This window comes from Myotis yumanensis, unplaced genomic scaffold, assembly GCF_028538775.1.
Source record: "Myotis yumanensis isolate MYYU_CA2020_CCGP unplaced genomic scaffold, mMyoYum1.0.hap1 SCAF_2, whole genome shotgun sequence".
Taxonomy (NCBI): Eukaryota; Metazoa; Chordata; class Mammalia; order Chiroptera; family Vespertilionidae; genus Myotis; species Myotis yumanensis.
This window is the reverse complement of record NW_027223753.1, coordinates 165,001,843-165,023,272: the sequence shown is the minus strand read 5'-3', so window position 1 is coordinate 165,023,272 and position 21,430 is coordinate 165,001,843. Positions and strand designations below refer to the sequence as shown.

At 32.8% G+C, this 21,430-nt stretch overlaps 1 protein-coding gene across 4 annotated transcripts in view; it reads right to left on the bottom strand.

The window, feature by feature from the left end:
- Window positions 1–21,430, bottom strand: part of ACAP2 (ArfGAP with coiled-coil, ankyrin repeat and PH domains 2) — a 142,941-nt gene that overhangs the window by 32,051 nt on the left and 89,460 nt on the right. For 2 of the 4 annotated variants that reach the window (XM_070406524.1, XM_070406526.1), the window contains exons 9-14: window positions 19,619–19,693; window positions 14,187–14,299; window positions 9,781–9,801; window positions 5,987–6,038; window positions 4,147–4,247; window positions 3,423–3,528 (exon numbers count right to left, since the gene is read on the bottom strand). In XM_070406524.1, coding sequence (XP_070262625.1) covers window positions 3,423–3,528; window positions 4,147–4,247; window positions 5,987–6,038; window positions 9,781–9,801; window positions 14,187–14,299; window positions 19,619–19,693 — 468 coding nt within the window. The remainder of the gene's footprint in view (window positions 1–3,422; window positions 3,529–4,146; window positions 4,248–5,986; window positions 6,039–9,780; window positions 9,802–14,186; window positions 14,300–19,618; window positions 19,694–21,430) is intronic. The other 2 variants (XM_070406525.1, XM_070406527.1) reach the window with 1 other exon arrangement.

The following is a 21,430-nucleotide window of genomic DNA, read 5'->3' as shown; positions in this document are numbered from 1 at the left end:
TCTTTAGTAAATCATTGCCATGTAAAAAAGGGATTGTTCTAGATTGAAAGATCTGAGGGACATAACCAGATGCAACGCCAGCATAGGTAAGATCCTACTTTGTACAAAAGGTTGTCAGTAACATTTTTAAGACAACTGGGAACATCTGAATATAGACTGGATGATAGATGATATTAAGAAATTACTATTAGGTGTGGAATGGCATAATATGTGTAATCTACTTTTTAAAAACTTTTTTTTTCATTAAAAACAATGTTTACCCATAAGAACAGGAATAACATAAATAAGAGCAACAAAACTTTAGGAGCTGGAAAATGGGTAAATAAAGTAACTGAACAGACCAAGGCCAAATCTAAGGATGGTAGTAAAAAAAGGCAGGCTGGGGGTGGTTTTCTCCCTCCTCCTGCCTCTGCCCTCTCCCCCCACTGCTGGGCGCCATGTGGCTTTATCCACCACGTTTTGGGGATCGGGATACGATCTGTGTTTTCTTCCTGGGAAGACGGGTTTGGAGCTTCATGGGGAATTCTCTGTGGCAGATCTCAAGAGTTCACCAATTTACATCACATAATATTCAAAGGGCTCAAGGATTTAAACCAGTGATTTTTCAACCTTTTTCATATCATGGCACAGATAAACTAATTATTAAAATTCTGTAGGACACCAAAGATTACATTTTTTTTGCAGATCTGAAAAAAAAAAAATAGGTATAATTTTGAGTCAGGCTATTGTGTTGGTTGTTACTGTTTTTTTGTTGTTGTTGTTGTTGTTTTTAATTTAACAATCTAAGGGAAAAGAGGTCTGTGTCCCTGACTAAATAGTAAGGTATTGCATGATTTAAAAATTCTTGTCACACACAGACTAAAAATCACTGATTTATATTATGTTAACCCCGGAAGTGGGGATAAAAGTTGGAGAAATGATTGTGTAAGAAGCAGTTAGCATCCAAGGTCCCTTCCCCAATTTCATGCCATTAGGGTTCTGCTCCCTATTCATAAACACAAGTGACTGAAAGTACATTCTCTGGTGAAGTAAATCAGAGTATCTGGAAGGGACTTACCCGAAAGATGGAAGGCAGAGGACTAAATGAATGAATACACACTGAATGTTGAGACCCCCAGTAATGAGCTCCCAGTCAGTCCCTTACCCCTATGCTGGAGGTTGGTGAATGTTCTCTGGGGAATCATACCAGGTGAAAAGACCCCAAAGTTCCTAACTGTGGTTGTTCCTCAAAAAATAAATGGTCCAGACTTCAGCAAAGCTCACAGTCAACAAAGTCCTAACTGTTCTCAGAGCTTCCAAAGAGGTTTTTAGCTACCATATAATCATGAGCAGGTTTACCAGACAGCCAAGGAACCAAGACTCTAAAAGCATGCCAAACTCAAAGGCTATCACGGGCCAGATAAACGAGGCATGTGGTCCACGGGCAGCGAGTTTGACATACTTGCTCTAGAACATAATGGTTCTCAACAATGCATGTACACAGAAATCACCTAGGAATCTTTTTAAAATATCGATACGTGGGTCCCAACTCCATTCAACTGCTCAGTGGTAGACTCTAATTCTGAGACTTTTTTTTAAATTTTGTTTTATTGCTTAAAGTATTATAAAGAATATTGCATATGTCTCCTTTTTTTTCCCCCCTTGACCTTCCCCCGGCCTCCCCTACCCACCAGTGTCTTGTGTCCATTGGTTATGCTTATAAGCATGCATACAAGTCCTTTGGTTGATCTCTTACACACCCCCCTCAACCCTCCCTGGCCTCCCCGCTGTAGTTTGACAGTCTGTTCGATGCTGAGACTTATTTTTTTAAAGCTCCCCGTGTTATCATAATGTGCAGTCGAGGCTAAGAACCACAGTTCAAACAATGCAGCCATGAAAAAAGAACAGGTTTACATGTATAAGCAGTCAGCAAACAGAAAGAAACTCTAGTTATGGGTGACGGGAGTCAAAAGATACAAACTCCAAGTCATAAAATAAATATGTCATGACGATATACTAGATAGTGTTGTGACTATGGTTAAATTAAATACATGCTACCAGAATGGAAATAGTCAATAGAGAAAATATCTCAGAAATTAGAGCAAAAAGACACACAAAAATTAGAAAATCATAAGATTAGTTCAGAAATTCCAGGAAAAACAAACAGGAGAATTGGAGAAGAAGGCTACAAAAGATAGTACTGTAATAAGACTCCAATGGCAACACTGGAACCAAAAAAACACACAATGCAGTTAAAATTCTTAAGAATAATTATTTCCAACCTAAAAATTCCACACCCAACCAAGCTATCAAACAAGTATGATGACTGAATAAAGACACTTTCAGACATGCATGGACTCACAAAAGACTCATTTTCAGGATCCTACCAAAGCGGTGAGTTCCATTTCTCAAGTCACACTGATGGCCTTGCTCAAGAATATATAAACTCACTGAGAAGCTGAAACCAGGCTATGACCCAAAAGTCCATATTAAGCTTATCTTCTCCAGGAAGATTTCAACTAAGAGACAATTTAAGTCTTCCTGTTTTAGATTTTACCCAGTTTTAATTTTAAATACCTTTCACATTCATTATTTTATTATTAATTAAAATAATATTTGGAGGAAATATTTGCATCAGACCATCTTCTGTCAACCTGGGACAATATTCAAATACAGAATTAAACATATTTAAATATTAAAATAAAATGACAGGTAAAGTCAAGAGAAGTAAACAAAAGAGAAACTGAGTCTAGATTTTAAAAATAATGTTTCAATTATGAAAAAAATCATCCTCCATAAAAAAAAGAATGTTATGGGTGAAGGGAGTCAAAAGATACAAACTCCAAGTTATAAAGTAAATAAGTCATGAGGATATTATATACAGTGTGGTGACTATGGTTAATAACACTATGTAGCATATTTGAAAAATTCTAAGAGAGTAAATGTTAAAATCTCCTCATAAGAAAAAAATGTTTGCCGAAACCGGTTTGGCTCAGTGGATAGAGCGTCGGCCTGCGGACTGAAAGGTCCCAGGTTCGATTCCGGTCAAGGGCATGTACCTGGGTTGCGGGCACATCCCCAGTAGGAGATGTGCAGGAGGCAGCTGATCGATGTTTCTCTCTCATCGATGTTTCTAACTCTCTATCTCTCTCCCTTCCTCTCTGTAAAAAATCAATAAAATATATTAAAAAAAAAAAAAAAAGAAAAAAATGTTTGTTACTATGTATGGTGAGCGATGTTAACTGGACTTACTGTGGTGATCATTTTGTAGTATATACAAATATTGAATCATTACATTGTATGCCTGAAACTAATATAAAGTTACTTGTCAATTATACCTCAATTTAACAAAACTTAAAGAATGTTAGAATCATACAAGGTTGCAATTAAAGTTAAAAACTTTTGGCAATATATCATCTGGTATTGCAGTATTGTTTACTAACCTCTGATTCATCACCCTTCTCTCTATAGGCAGTAGCAATACTGGTCTGAACAGCCTTAATCCATGCCTGGCGCAGCTTTTCAGAATCTGCCTGAAGCATACAACTTCTAAAGGGAAATAACATGGTTTTCTCAGTCACTAAATTAACCAAAAAAAGAATAATAATGTTTACTTTTTTGCTGACTTTGTTATACAATAATTTCTAACAAAAAATAATCATTTCTGTTGAACGATTTTTATTTCACCTATCTTTAGGACAGATTGTATTCAATAAGAAATCAAGGTATTAATGAAATAAGTTATCTACTGGAAAGAAATCACCCATTCCTTCACATTAAAAAAAAAAACACAAAAAAACCCACAAACTTTAAATTTACCATATAAATAAAACTTTTTTTTCTATTGGGTAGAAATATAAAATGATAGTTATAAAAAAATCAATCTGATATATGAGTTCACTTTATCATCCATGACAACTAAAAAGTTTTCATATGGCCACATCAATAATCTTTATAGAATTTAAAGAATATGATACTGGGTAGAAGTTACAGAAATTTCTGACTCTAATACCTGTAATCACTAAACAATGAAATTTACTTTTAAGACACTTTTTTCTAGTTAGCACAGACCACCACAAGTGAAACAAATCTTTCTCTACTCTGCAAAGTTCCTTTAAAACAAGCTATAGAAACATAAAAACTCTCAAATTGTGTAGAACCACTCACTTGGTTGGAGAGACCACCTCAAAGCAGAATCGCCGCTCTATGTCTTCACAATGTTTCACTGTGCAAAGCCTTAGATCTTCCACTACCACAGTGGGGTTATCCTACAATGAGGAAACAGAACTCCCATATTCATCAATCTAGGTTTTAAATACTACTACCAATAATACTTAAAAATATTAATTGGAATAAGTGGTCTTAAAGATTTATATTTTTCTTAATTTAGAGACAGGACTTATCAACATAGATATAACTAATAAAGGTAATTATACCCTTTTAATAATTTTACCTGCCTCATAAAATTGCTGTATAAGAATTAAATAAAATAATTTTAATCCAACACTTGGCAATTAGTTAGTAGGTACTCAATAAATGTCAGCTTCCTGTTAATTTTCTTTTATATCCATTACGCTCCTGGTCCCTACTCACATATAATAAAAACTACTTTCCTCCAAAAACAGAAGTCTTTAATGAGTCAAGTTTTAAATAATTGGAAAGAAAAAAAAAGAAGCCTATATATCCTTCTTAAAATACCAACGAAAATGAGAAAGGTTTTATCATTTCCTAGTATTTAATTAAAAAAAATACTCAAAATAGAATAGAAGAAACCATGAGCTAATTAGAAATTTCATATTGTGTCATCTCAAGAGTAAAGTGAATATTTCAAATTTACAATTGAATACATCATTCATAAAAGCTAACTGGGTAAAAATCAAGTCACCAATTAACTATGGTTCTTTTTTTTCTAAATTGGAGGGGGGTGGGATTTAAAGTATTTTTTCATGTGTTTAAACTCTACATTCTCCACAAATCAGATTAAGGAGTTTGTAGGTAATGTTTATCTGTGCATAGTGGGAAGAGACAGAGCAAGGGAAAAGGAGAAAAGAAAAGAAAAAAGACGGTCACAGGGAAATAGAAAGAAATACACCACAAGTTACCAGAACCTTCAGAACAAAAAGAAAAAGAAAAAGCTGTGAGCATCAACATCTATACAAGTTGAAGGAACAAAATCTTCAACGCTTTGAATGGTGTCTAAAAACCATTTCATTATCCTCCTTCCACAGACAGCAAACTTCCCACAATTTCTCCTGGGCCACTGTCACCTGCAACTGTAGTATTCTGAGTGAACACCAACAAGGTTGGTGACAGGAGAGGGAGGGCAGAGAAGTGAAGGTACAGTGGGGAGGGGACAAGGATCAGTGCCTTCAGCAGGAGATGTCCAAAGAGGTAAAGATAGCATATTTGGACATTACTTGGGAGGGAAGTGAGTTGTCACATTCTCACGCCACATGTAATTTCTGTATGCCTTTCTAATAAATGAAAACTCCTCACCCTTAAAATAAGGTTCAGGAAAATGAATATATAAAAAGAACATTAACAAATTTAGAGGTTTTTATTTAACTTACTTCAAGGTAACATTTTAATGTCATTTCTAATATCTATATTATCATCAGAGGCTGTAAGGCGTTATTTCTTAAAATGCATTTTTTTCTACAGCCTCAAAATAGTACTTGTGGAATGGTTGTATTATTCTTGTCACACAAATAGACAAAGAAACATGTGAAGTAAAAAAGTGTCAATCCTGAGACAGAAAAAAAAACCCATCTCAAAGCTAGGAATTAAGAATTCGGATTCAAAATCACTGCTTTTAAGAATCGAATGTGGATACTTTTCACTTCTAAACATTCTTACTAGTATACATGCCCAAACATAAAATGAATTAACAGTAATTTTGCACAGATGAGTATTTATGAACTTAAATGCTTTCCCAAAGCAAACAGATAAATAACCAAAACTGGGGAGTCACTAGATTTTTCACTTAATTACGTAACAAAACACCTACCTTAAACTTTTTCTGATAAACCAACTGATTGTTCTGTATTGAAAACCAGCGTCTAAATAAATACAAAATAGATTAAGTTTTCACCAACACATTTTATTTCAGTTGTTGTTAGGAACAAAATATCTGGGAAAGCACTAGAAAATCAGTTTATGATAATTATGTTTTGAGAAGTACATTGTTTTGTTTTGCTTTATATAAATTGATGCCAATAAAATAACTATTGAAAGTAAAGAACAATTTTAAACAATTTTAACAAGACAGATTAGGAAAGTAAAATTACTATATTTTGATTCATTTTAAGTCAGAAATTTAAATCCTAACAAAAGCTACCTTTTATGCTATCATCAAATAATAATTGTTTTTTAAAGTAAAAGATTTTTTTGAGGTTCCTCAAAATAACCAAAATCTTTCCCCCCAAATAATTGCTTTTATTATAAAGTGGAAATAAATTTATATTGTAAATAAGACTATGTATTTGTATACATTAAAACATTGAAATTAATGGTGCTTTGTTTCAACCTTTCTGCAGCTAATTCAGCAAGTGATTTGGTAATGGTAAGCAAAACAGAAAATTAAATCATCATTTTACAATTGCTATCAAACAAGAAAAAACTGCCAATTCACTTGGCCTACTTTCATATAATCATAGAAACAGAATAATATGTTATTATTAAAAATGTTTCATCCAAATATTTATATTGTTCTGCTCATTATTGTAAATTATTAGGCAAAAAATTTACTTGCAATCTTCTTTAGAAGACAAAGCTAAGCTACTTATGGCATATTTACTAATTCTAATCTATTGAAACAGTAAAAGAACCTAAAGACTTACAAAAAAAAAAAAAATCACAGCCAAAAGCCATTCATAAAAGCAAAAATTCTCATCAAGCATGAAAGGTAAAACATTTGAGTCATTATTTTAAAATTAGTTTCATGTGAGGTGATTTCTATTGTAAACATTAGTTATTAATCTATTAGCAGATAGAGATTCTACCTTTTCATTGATACTAAAAAAAAAAAAGGCATTGGAAATTGTATTTAGACGTATTTAGAATTTCTATTTTTAAAAATTAATTCTCCAAAGCTGAGGAAATGATTTTCTAATTTTAAGCTAGACAGATTGTTAGGTTTTCTTGCTACTTTAAAAAGGTATCACCTTTACCATTAATAGAGATTTGTTAAATTAGCATCTAGATAAAACCAAGTGGGTTGCCTCTAAATGCAAATCATCAAGAGGCAGGCTAGAAAAGGAAGAACTTCTGGGTTTCTTTGCTTTGGGACACATGGTTAGAAATGTTAAAGGAAATACCTACAAACAAACAAAATGGTGCAGCCCTGCCACACGGGATGACATGCAATGGAAATAATCTCTGCTACTGATTGAAGAGTTTTTTAAAAAATCATATGAGTATAAGCATAACTAATGGACATAAGACACTGGGGGGTAAGGGAGGGTAGGGGTTTGTCAAGGGTGGGGGGGAAAAAAAGGACACTTATGTAATACCCTTTGTAATACTTTAAGCGAAAAAAAATAAAATAAAATAAAAGCAAATAATGAAAAAAAAATCATATGAGGTAGTGTAAACTATATTAATAAAAATTCGTATGTTTCATAGTAATCATCTATATATAAAAGGCTAATATACAAAGTGTCCCCTCGGGAGTTCGACCGGGAGGCCAGGAGTTCGATGGCTCGCTATGTCGTGCGCTGACCACCTGGGGGTGGCACAGAATGAAGGAAGGCCCAGGCCGGCAGCCAGCAGCCGGGAAAGGAAGGCCCCGACCAGCACCGGAAGGCCCCAATCGGCCCTGATTGCCAGCCAGGCCTAGGGGACCCTGCCCATGCACAAATTTAGTGCACTGGGCCTCTACTATTATATAACTTGATGAAAAACTACATAGAAAAATAAGTAGCCTACCACAAAGGAAAAACAGTCATACAACTATGTAAGCTTTTCATGCTTCTTAGTCTTCAAAAAACAAATTTATTTTGACCTGCTGTATCTTAGGATCATAACCTCTAGAAATAATAACAAAACATTAGATAAAAACATGTTTTTTTGTCAGAGATCATTTCCTCTGGTTATGAACCTTACAGAAGATACATACTTCTGAAACTTAGTTCCCCTGTCATCTTTCTGTTTCTGGTGACTTTCTCATATCAGTTTTTGTACACTCAGGAAAAACACTATAAATTCATCTGAATTTGGCAACACCTCCTAAGGAATAAAACCACAATGTATGCTAGGTAGAAAAAATTTTCAATTACTAAGATTTGTGTATCTTATGACACCATCTCCCCTCCTCTACCATTAAAAAATAAGGGAAAAGTAGCTGACTATACTCATTTACATTGATCCAAGACATTAACCAGGTAAGTAAAATGGACTAAAATTTTTAATTGCTCCTTAGTTATTATTAACATTTTTATTAAAAGGAGAATGAGATAGTTCACATATCCCTCTAGGATATAGAAAAATACTTAATATTTTAAGCTCACGCTATCTGCAATTTAAAGGTACTTTAAAAAGGTAATTAAATAATAAAAAAGACAAATTTTGGAAAGCACTGTACTGATAATTACACTATATTCTATTCAGAAGCTGTCCCAAAGCCAAAATAAAAGACAGTGTTTTAAAAAGGAAAATTTCTTGGTTCATTAAGAAAAATAAAACACAATTTTATATCTCTCTCAAATTGGAGTAACTTAATATAATAAAGACTTGAGACCAAAATATTATATCTATAAATATTATTAAATTGTAAAGACCAATGAGAGCTTTCCAGATGACAAAATTGGGGGAAAGGGAAATATATTTTAAAAAAATAAATCAAGCCCTGGCCAGTGTGGCTCAGTGTTAGAGCACTGGCCGGAGTACCAAACGGTCTCAGTTCAATTTCCAGTCAAGGGATTGTACCTGGATTACAGGTTCAATCCTGGGCCCCTAGGGGCAAGCGCAAGAGGCAACCAATTTGCTGTGTCTCTCATATCTCCCTCTCCCTCTCCCTCTCTCTCCCTCTCCCTCTCCCTCTCTCTCTCCCTCTCCCTCCTGCCCCCCTCCCACCAATGCCTCCCTCCCTCTCTTTCAGTCTCTCTAAAAAATTAATGCAAAAAATATCCTCAGGTGAGGATTAACAAAAAATAAATAAATATAAATCAAGTATCTTTTACCCTATTTGGCCACTATCCCCAGAATTGTACTTGAAATCAAGAACGTGGGTAAAAGTTAAACTTCTAAACTGGTAGAAGCTTTTTCACTAAAATTATACAGGTAATGGATTCATGCACACATTCATAAAGGTGTCAAACAATTGAACATTTAACGAAATTAAAAGCTTGAACATTTATGCTCCTTTATTTCAAAATCAATTTTATTTTTCACAGGGAAAAAAACAAAATGGTAAAAAAAAAAAATCTAAGAACTGACAGTGTTTCCTTTCAACAAAACCAATCTGGTTATTACCAAAGGGACTAATTCCTAGTTATTGTTTATTTCCCTTAAATCAATCAATCAATCAATCAATCATATTACTCAATGTATCATCTTCTTTGAGTAACTATAAACACATCATATGTTCTTTTCCAGATTAAAGAAATTGAGGACATAGACAATGAACAGGTATAATTTCGATCCTCAAGTAAGATGTTTACATTTTCTTACCAATTAAAACATAAGAGACTGTATATCCATTGCAAGTAATCCAAACAAAATGCAGGTTAATTATGAGCTTTCTCGTGCCAAAGAAGAAATTGGAGTAAGGTAGGGGGTGAGGGGAAGAAAGCCATTTGGTACCTGATATGATCGGGCTTTTTCCTGTCATGTGAAAAAATGGGGCAGATTAAAACATAAGGGAAAGGTGGTAAAAGAATGAAAACGCAAATGTGCAAAATAAGCAAAGGACTAGCATGATATGAAAATAAAGCAAGAATTAAAGAAACAAGCTTAAGCTTATAATCTAATAAAATAATCGAAAATCTGTTGCATATTTTTTCACATATTATATATATATGCATGTGTACAATTAATTCCAACTGTTAGGAATCTGAAAACTAGTATTTCAGAAATATTCAAAAATTTTCTTCTAGTATTATGTTATAATAAAGTTTTGTAGGACTTAGCACACTTGGGTATACCTTTACTATTATTTTCTGCTTCTGTTGTCAAAGCTATTAAATATAGACAGTACCTTTCTTCATCTTAACAATCACTATAGCTATGTCTATATAAACCTGAGATAAATAAAAACTTTACATAAGAAAAGTGGGGTCACTAATTAAGAATTTCAGTGATTATAAAATATTATCAGTCAAATAAACTCACCCACCTGCTCAAACCCTTTTCATTAAATTATAGCAGACTCTAAGGCCACACATAAGTAGAGTTCATCTTTAACCTATGTATGTACATCTTATTTTTAAACAAAGTCACACAAATAAAAATTTATATCTGTATTAGCAGCATATAGATGCTCTGCTTTAAGAAACTGTATAATACATTTTATTCCTTTAGCTTTATTTTTTAATTTAACATAGACTGAGCATAGCACATAATTATTCAGTTTTATTTGTTTTACCAGCTTAAAACTAAATAACTTTTAATATATAATTATTTTCCTGGTTAATCATCCTTTCTGAATTTATCATTAAAAGTAAAAGAGAAATATAGGTACTAGTAATTCATCTACCACTGATTTGAGCCTGAAGTAAAGCTGCCACACTGAGAAAATGGCCTGAAAATGAAATATTATTTTAGTAGATCTTACATGTTCTCAGAAAATATATATATTATAGATGTATAAAAATCTTAAGACACAAAAACTAAGAATATCTTAAATCAACCAGAAACAAACTCAATAATTCATGAAACATAAAACGTTTTCACTCCTTACAATATCTCAACCACATCACACAAAATATGATCTCTTCAGTTAATTTCAGGTTATAGAATAATGCTGTCAAAATATACTTAGATTTTATAAAGCACAAGATCAGGTTTTAAAACTATCAGAAATTCGTAGTCAAATTCACATTTCTCTCAGAAAGGAGGTCTTTTTAAAAAGTTAATTTTGAAAATATTATATGCCACTATTCTATAAAACTACAAATAATGGTAAATTTGTGATTGGTACCTATGGTGATTATGACCAAAAAAAAAAAATGTTCCCCTAAATATAATGCATGAACAATCAGAAAAAAATACACACACACACACACACACAAACTTAAAAGTGGGCAGGAAAATATTTGAAGAGCTGGATTTCTGGATTTTTAGAGTTAAGGCACAAATATCACAAATAGTCTTTTATTCAGAGGCTAGATTATATTAAATCAAGCTGGATAGAGAATTCGAGAAGCAGATTAGACACTAAAGTCATATATATGGAAAGAAAAATTATTTGCAGTACTTTCTGGGATTCAACCTTTCATAAAATTCATAAGAAATTCAGATACATTCTAAATTTTTGTAATTAAAAAGCAGAAGAAAGTCAAAATAACATTTAATAGATAACTCTTTTTCCTTTTATAGTTATAGACTTATAACCTAAAAAATACTTAACTCTTCTGTTACAAGGTTTTGACTTTTGCATTTGTTTGTGAGTTTTATATAGTGTTTATATACTTTATTCCTACAAGTCTGCTTTTTACCAGTGTTTTCATCAAAATGTTCTTTAAAAGTTCATGAAAATTAATTTGCTATGCATAATTTTTCATAACAATGCAAATTGACTAGTTTCTAAGCTATTTTTTTTCTTGTTAATCCTCCAACTTTCTTTTTTTTTTTAATTGTGACACTATTACAGATGTCTCCCTTAAGCTTTTTTTTTAATAGCTGAAGTTGTATTTTGTTGTATCAAAATATAGACTGCTTGGAATTTCCATATCAAGTTTTCAAAAAATGCCAGGTTTGGGGCCTCAATTTTGTCACAAACCAGCTGTGTAACCTTAAATGAGCAACCATCTCTCAGCACCTCCATTTCTTTACTAACAATCAGGGTGGTAAACTATGATCTATGATTTGAATTAATAAGTGTCATCCTATTACATATAGATAGCCTCTCCTTTATAGTCTCACTTATATAGGTACTATTTTTTTCACTTTGCAAACAGTAGATTACATGTCTACAATTGAGAATAGTTATTTCCTACTTGGTTTTAGTTATATTTTATTATCTATGCTAATTAATATTCATGAAACAAATAATAAAAATAAGGTCCATGCTTAAATCAGAATTCAAATTTGCTAATGTACATTTTTAAAATTTTTCTACTCTCCTAAATGGCAATGTAATTTTCCACTAACACTGTACTTCATTTTGAAGTCTGACATCATTTCTCACTAGAGTGCCGTATGAAAGTTCATTTCATTCTTCTTAACATAATGGTATAGTTTCTATGGATTTATTGGGTTTTCACTATGTTAAACTTTAAGTAAGTTGTTTTGAAATCTGAAGGTTAAAATTACCTCATGAAACTGAATTGGTTGAAATATCTTTACTATAAAAATTTGATAATCACATTATTTATATTTCTTACTCCGGCTATAGAAATATGCCAGGAAAGGTTTGAAAGATTATTGTCTTGGTTTTTACAGCTTAGAAAACAGAGTTTCACTTTACTATAGGTCATAAAATTATTTCTAACTAGACCATCTTAGTTGGTCCTTCTATATTCATATATTATTTTTAAAGTTCTATATAACTCAAAGAGGCTTAATATCCTATGTAATAAAAGCCTAATATGCAAATTGACCAAACGGCAAAATGACTGGCAGAACAACAGATTGCTATGACACACACTGACCACCAGGGGGCAAATGCTCAATGCAGGCCAGCCAAGGCGGGTGCCAGTGCGGGCCCCCAATTGCCCCGGCAGTCGCCCCACAGATCGGCCTTGATCACTGGCCAGGGCTAGGGACCCTATCTGTGCATGAATTTCGTGCACCAGGCTTCTAGTCAAATATAATCATTATTCTTTCTAGTTTATATTCATTCTCAGGTAAAGAAAAATAATTTCAAATAAAACACACCATGTACCACTTGAACATTTGGTAATACCAAATTCTTGGGAAATGCTCAAATTTGAAAATATTAATGAATGTTTTATCTCTATAACCTCTTCACCAAAAAATCAGAATAAGTACACTAGGAACCCATTTTAATATGTTAAATATTCAAGCATGGTCACTTCCATTTAAACAAAAATGTATACTAAACTTACCAGGAAAACTCTTCTTATTTTGCTAATGTACACTTTTAAAAACAAAATCTTCTCCATCATTAAGTGAATTAATATTATGTTTAAGTAGAGAATAAAATTTATATATTCAACTATAATATAATAGAAAATCAATTAACTAGAACCCAATACAACTTTTAATTAATACAAAACTGTTCTGACTACTATCTTTTTTTTTGCAAAAAGATAGGCATCACTGAATTTAAAAAATTAATGACTGCTATTCAGGATTATCCTGAGACAACCCAATCTTTTTTTTAATGCCTTAATGTCTGAAGTGATTTCACTTTATTATATTAATACATGGGAAAATACAATAAAATATTTTACACATTCATTCATTTAACAAAATTTACTGAATTAATATTTTATAGAAATAAATTTAACAAAAAAAATGCAGAGTTTCTGGTAGCTATCAAGTTTAGAATAAAGGAGCACCAGCTACCATACACACTTCACATATGAACAATCGCATTTCCTAAAACTCCTCGTTAATTAAAATTTTTGCAAAGATAAGAATCACCCTGTTTAAAATTCATAAACTAAGTGAAAATGTACAAAACATCATATAGGACAGGAAATCAAAGGGGGGAAGAGTTCACTTGGCCTATTTACCCATTATATTCAACACATAATTTGTAATCAGATCTATTTCCTAACAAATATGAGGGGTAGCTCAAATTGAAAATGTCCTTATTATAATGGTCTAATCAGTATAGACCAATCACTATAAAACTCCTTGCTTCCTGGTTTAAACTTTGCTTAAGTTAGTGTTGTCATTTTTCATTTGCTCCTTAGGGTCTCCTTTCCTAGAGGGCATCTTATCTTCAATGAACTGGGTTCAGGAAAATTACCATGAACTATGAATTTAGAGAATTATGAAGGAAAGAGTTGCCAAATGACAAGAAAAGTTGGAAGACTGAGAATATGGAAAAATTGAGGCTATTATTTGAAATATATTACCTGTTCCAAGTTTTGAAGGCATTGCTGGCTCGTTTGAACAGATATCCTTCCATAACAATGCCATTTGCAGCATCTACATTATATTCTAACTTAGAATCATCACTGGAGAAATCCTAGACAAAATAACACAAGAAATTTCATGATTTGACTAAGCTGCTAGACAAAAAATTTATCCTAGAAAAACAGCTCAAATGGTAGAAAAACTTCGCATTAAGATAGTTACATCAACAATAGTCATAAGAAAGGGGGAGACCTAAATGTTCAATAACAGAAGAATGCATCAACATATTGAAGAATTTCAATTCAGTGGACTATTATGCAATAATTGTTATAATGATGATGACATAAAACACAGGTGATTGTATGAAATATACTGTGAAAGAGAAAACAAAACAATATAAACTCTATACACACTGTGACTAAAAGCACAAAATAATATGTATACAAAGAGAACAACTAAATATTATACAGGGTGTTATTATTATTATTTTTTTTACAGAGAGGAAGGAAGAGGGATAGAGAGTTAGAAACATCGATGAGAGAAAAACATCGATCAGCTGCCTTCTGCACATCCCCCATCGGGGATGTGCCCGCAACCAAGGTACATGCCCTTAACCGGAATCGAACCTGGGACCCTTCAGTCCACAGGCCGACACTCTATCCATTGAGCCAAAACGGTTACGGCAGGGTGTTATATTTAAAATGTTTTCATTTTCCCCAACATTTTATGGTGATGTGTGTGCTATTAAAAAGGGAATATGGATACTTTTAAATGGTATTACCACTATTTTCTAATTATATTACTATCATTGTAGTTTTTTAATCTGATAGGAGTAATAACTCCACCATATGGGAATAATAAAATAAGATAAAGGCATTTTGTCCTAAAATAAAATTTAGTGTTACAAAGGAAAGCGACAGTCTGAAGTGCGCATGTCGAGTTCTCTTTTTTATATGAGGACTATAGAATCATTCATAACCTATCATTCTAATCTTCACTTGTATACAATATAAACTTTAGATTTATCCCAAGGATTCATGAAATATTGAAATCACAAATCCCACAATTAAATTTTTTCCTGATAAACTTCCAAAGTAATCTGATAAAAATGCAAGATTGCTGCTATCCCCAAATTTAAAACTTTAAAAATCAGTCTCAGTAATTTCAAAAGTACTCTGGACCAATGATCAAAATTAGAATGCTATCTTGTTAAGTAGTAGTAAACTTTCTGTCTTGAGAAAGATTTTGACAAAAGCTGAATGAGCACCTGCCAAGATTGCTGGACATGGAGTTCCTGCACTAAAGGGGAGGCAGAGTGAGAAAAAATAAGGGCCTTCCAAACCTAAAAGTCTACAAAGATGGAAAAAGGAAGTAAGCTAAAATCAGAATTAAAAACAAAACTCACCTGACATGTCTCAAAATTAACCCATAAGAGGACATGATAATACAAAATAATCAAATGAAACAATCTATAAATGAATTAGTACATTTCTTTCTATTTTTTCTTTGGAAAAAAATCAGGGAAACTTTAATTCCTTCACTTAAAATTTCTTTGAGGCTATAATTTATATAATTATGCAGACAGGATTAAGTCAGCAATAGTTATAACTGAGTTTCATTTGTAACATCAGCAGTTTTTTAATGACCCTGATCCTATCTAAAATATCAAATAAGACTTCATTGAAAATGTAGTACAGTTGTAGTATTCTAATTTTCAATTATATTTTTGAGGTAAATTAGGCCTTTAATTTCATTATTATTAATATCAAATTAATATTTTATAGTACTTAAAATGAGAAGGCCTATATTATTTTATAATGAAAGTAACTAATAATGTTGAGTAAAATATATATTAGCATGTAAATATATTGATGAGCTGACAAATCAGAAAGGAATACTCAAAGGTAAAATATTGAGTGAAAATTGGAAGCCAAAGAGGAAAGCAGAGCAAGGAAGCTAGCTTTCACCTTAAAAACATTTGACTCATCGGAGAACTTGAAGCTTTGGTGTAGGGCCCAGGGAACAGAAGGCAAGAATAAGGTTGGCCAATAAGAGGAAGAAGCTTTCCCTTTTGAAATTGCAAAGAAGACAAGAAGGAACATCATTACCACTTTGAGTTGAGATTATGATGGAAGTCTTAGCCAGCAAGATAACAAACAAAAAGCAAAGGATTGGAAAGGAAGAAATGAACTATCATTATTTGCAGATGGTAAGACTTTGTTCACAGAACGTCCAAAGCTGTACACAAAGAATCCAGAGACAGATTAGTGTTAAAAAGAACACAACAAGATCACTGGTTATAAAATCAATACAGAAAAGTCAATTTTACTCAACTATGTACAAAAGTAAACAGTGAAAAAAATTAAAGATAATATTTACAATAACATTTGTAATATAAGTGTCTAGGAATAAATAACAAGATGTATAAGAAAATTATCAAAATTTCTGAAGGATATTGAAGAAAACTTAAATAAATGAAGAAAATATTTTAAGCTCATGGATTAGAACACATTGTAGAATAAAGATATGAATTCTTCTCCAAACTGATCACATTTTTCTAATGCAATCTCTCAATCAAATTCCCAAAAGCGATTTTTATGCTACATGAAAAGATACTTCTAAAATTTATATGGAAATGCAAAGTTTAGGCAATTCACTTTTGAAGAAAAGAGGGTAGAGGAAGCTTTACTTTGTCAGATATAAGAGGTACTATATAGCTAAAATAATTAAGACAGCAGAGTATTAGCACAATTAACACACACACACACACACACACAATGAAGAAGAATAGAGAACCAGAAGCCGGCCTCATGTATATGGAAATGTGATATATAACAGAGAATAAAGCACAGACTAGTAGGAAAAGAATAAACTCTTTAATAACTGAATAGCTATCAATGTGAGAATAAAAGGAAATTGGATCTCTACCTCACACCATACACAATTACAGATGGATTAAAGATCGAAACATAAAAGGCAAACCTGCAAACACTTAGAAGATTATACAGGAAATATATCTTCATGATCTTGGGTTGGGAAGGATTTATTAAGCAATACACGAAAAGATACACACACAAACACACACACATACACACATACAAAACCATAAAAGAATTTAAAAGAAACACCCAGCTTGTGAAAATCACAAACACATTACCCTAAAAGGGAGCATATAGTCAGAATATATGAAGAATATGTTCAAGTTAGGCAACCTAATGGAAAAAGCGGGGAAAAAAAGACTAACAGACATTTCACAAACAGGATATCCAAGTGACTAGAGACATAGGGGAAGGTATTCAAGCTCATTTGTGACTAAAGCATAAATTAAAATGACAATGAGATGTCACTATCTACCCACCAAAATAGGCAAAAAGAAAAAAAAATTCTCACAATACAATGAGGTGGCAAGGAGCAATGGGAATTCTCATACAGTGCTGCCTAATGGGAATGGTATAACATTTTGAAAAATAGTTTACATGAATTGATCATGCATAGCATCTTTATTTCTTTAATTGGTCAACTTCAATTCTTGAAAATCAAAATAATTACATTAGACATACTTTCCCTTAATTTTTAGTTGACTGGATCTTGTTTTCTTCCCCCCACCCCCTTTTTATTTTACCTGTAATGCAGCCTTGTGTCAGCATTTAAGGGCAGAAAAAAAGTAAGTATATATATATATAATGAGAAAAAAAATAGCATTACTTTCTTTAAAGGAAAATAGTAATAGACTATTACTTAAAATCAAATAAATTAATTTTAGATTTAATAGTCTAACTGAATTGTGTACATAATAGGGAAAGGCATTAAAGGATGCATAATATTAATCAAATAATTTATTTTAAGCAAACAGTTGTGTTTCCACAAATATCATAACCTCTTGTTTTAATTAGAAATGACTGGTCCCAAATATTTTAAAATCTTTCCATGGTAATGTCATTTTAGAAAGTTACCCAACCAAAAGTAATTTAACCTTAAACAAAAACAAAAGATGGAGCTAGTCTTACTAGACTATAGCTAGAAGTAACTAATTTAAAGATGGAGTGGTAGACAAGATTTCTCTTTGAGTATTAATAACCCATCACCAATAAAATTTTCCTTACTTTTATTACTGATTTCACTTTCTTTTTTTTTTCCCCACTGACATGTTCTATGTTAGATCTAGTTTACTGGTATTTTAAATTCTAAATCAACCATAACAAAAGTTGATTTGATTGCTCAACAACAAGGGAACAGATTCCTTTAAAACAATGTTAGAAGGCATCTTTTTTTTCCTTTTGGGGCAATGGTTCTCAACCTTCTGGCCCTTTAAATACAGTTCCTCATGTTGTGACCCAACCATAAAATTATTTTCATTGCTACTTCATAACTGTAATGTTGCTACTGTTATGAATCATAATGTAAATATCTGATATGCAGGATGGTCTTAGGCGACCCCTGTGAAAGGGTCGTTCGACCACCAAAGGGGTCGCGACCCACAGGTTGAGAACCGCTGTTTTAGGGGCAAGTACAAACACAGCCCTCCACTACCACAAATTATGCAGTTGAGTTTCCCACATCTGGGAAAAGCTCAGGGGTTAGTAAATCAGGAATGTGATCAATAAGCCTCGCCCTGGGAAAACCACCTTCATAGTTAGGGCATCTGCCATGACAGGATAGAGGCATCTTGTCATTTGCTTGTACTATTATATTCAATCTATAATTCTCTCCTTTTGTTTTCAGATTACTACACAAAAAATATCACTGACTATATAAGATATTATTAGGTTGAATTCCAGGTTTGTAATATTCAAAGCTTCTAGCACACATAAATAAAAACTGGTTTCATATTTAAATTTTCATTTAAAAATATATTTTTCCAATATCAGTTTAGCTAGGCTTAGGCAAATTAACAAGAAATGCAAGTGAAATTTCAGCATCACATGAAAGATGGGGGGGGTGCTGCCTTAGAGTGCTGCCAGATGGGAAGCCCATAATACCAGACATACACATTGATGCTGAGGTGTTCTCCACCCTACCTACCCACCCCCAGCTCCCAACCCAACACACACACACACACACACACACACACACACACACACACACACACTTTTACAGGGACTGGTAACAGCCTACCTGAAACTATAGTGTTTTAAAGTCTAACTAAGGACCACTTTTAAATTAGTTAAGGCCCTAACAGACTGATGCTTTTGCAAACTGGTTCAAGAGCATGGATTTAAAATATTTTGATATAAAAGAACAATAGAACAAATGCCTGAACATCTGAAAAATATTTTACTTTTGACAAAAAAAGGAGGAATTCACATACAAATTTAATTATTAAAGCAACTCAAAGGATTTGTTCCAACACAACAGTATCTTGCTAAAAACCAATACTCAAACAATTGAGTAAAATGGAAATTAATATCCTTTAACTTTTCCCCTCAGCTACCTTTTGTTGAATGGTGGAATGTTTTTGCTCCATCTCTCTTTTCTCTTTTGCTGCATCCACAACCAGTCGATCCAACTACAAAGGGGGGGAAAAGAGAAAATTATGTAGACTTTAAAAAAACGGTATGCTTATATTTATAAGCATAGTCCCAGTAAGTCAATTTAAATGAACTTTAAGAAAGCATTTTGGCTATAACTTTGAATTGGAGATGTTTTTGTTTTATTTTGTTTTCTAGTATCAAATCCTCCTTGAAAAGGTCCGTAACTCTAAGGAAAATGTTTCTAAGAATAACCATGCTTCAAACAAATGTGACAGGATGCCTGGTTAAGAATACAACAGAGATAACTTGTTCACTTCTTGAACAAGGAAAATGACTCCAGCTTCAATTGCCTGCTGACCCACTCAGCAATTCTGGTAGTTACAATCAAAGACAGAAAGAAGATACACGGGTGATTTTTTTTTTTCTGCAATAGCAAAAAATAGCAGCTAAGCTAGTACATGGCAGCTCTCAGAAGTTCACCAGGATAAGATACTTCCTGTTTTCAAGTTGGCTTCCTAATATTATAATCAAATCTAAGCTAGAAAAAATAATTCATAGAAAAGAGAAAGCGCCGAAACCGGTTTGGCTCAGTGGATAGAGCGTCGGCCTGCGGACTGAAAGGTCCCAGGTTCGATTCCGGTCAAGGGCATGTACCTGGGTTGCAGGCACATCCCCAGTGGGAGATGTGCAGGAGGCAGCTGATCGATGTTTCTCTCTCATCGATGTTTCTAACTCTCTATCTCTCTCCCTTCCTCTCTGTAAAAAATCAATAAAATATATATATATAAAAAAAAAGAGAAAGCTAAAAAATAGTAATAAAGTAGTAATTATTCTTAAGACCAGGGCATAAAATTACCAATTTTTAAGTGTTTTTTAAAGCTCAAAAATCACAAAATAAAATCATAAAATCCCATTTCTTTCTTGTTCCTTTCCATCAGAAAAAATGAACTTCCATGAAGAGAAATATCTAATTTCCAGTATGAAGACAAATTCACTGACTTCTTGAACTCCTCTTTGCTAGAATAACAAACAACTGGGTTATAAATACTCTATTATGTGGTTTGACTCTTCTAGACTGTGATGAATGTCATTTCATCTTTGGACCACCATCCCCTCCCGCATCACTTCTAACTGATTAATGTGTGATAAATGAATAAATAAAAATATAAATGGAATATGGAGGAAGTTAAAGTACTAAAATATCCAAATGCTTTAATTGATATGCTTTAAAAACTAAATTGGATAAAGGCCTTCTTAAAAACTATCTGAAGAGACACAGAAGCATGGAACAGACTGATGAATCTCAGAGGGAAGGGGGGAGGGTGGGGCTGGAAGAGATTAACCAAAAAACTTATATGCATATATGCATAACCCATGGACACAGACAATAGTGTGGTGAAGGCCTGGGGCAGGGCAGAAGCATAGTGGAGGGGGTGAGTAGGGGGAAGAGGGGGAACATCTTTAATATTTTCAACAATAAAGATAAAATTAATTAATTTTAAAAAAACTATTTGATCCTTTATTCACTCTGTATCACAAATGATGTGGGGTTGTTTTTTTTGTTTGTTTGTTTTTTTACAGGAGAGTATTCTGGCCACAGAGTCTTAATATCACTGAATAGTAATAAAGAATCAAAGAAAACACTGAAACAGAACTGTCACTACTGTAAAATATTTTATTTAGATAGTAACTTTACTACTCCACTATAGGATCTAATACATACATACCTTAGTGACATGTAACACTGATTTAATGGGTAATGCTGATACATG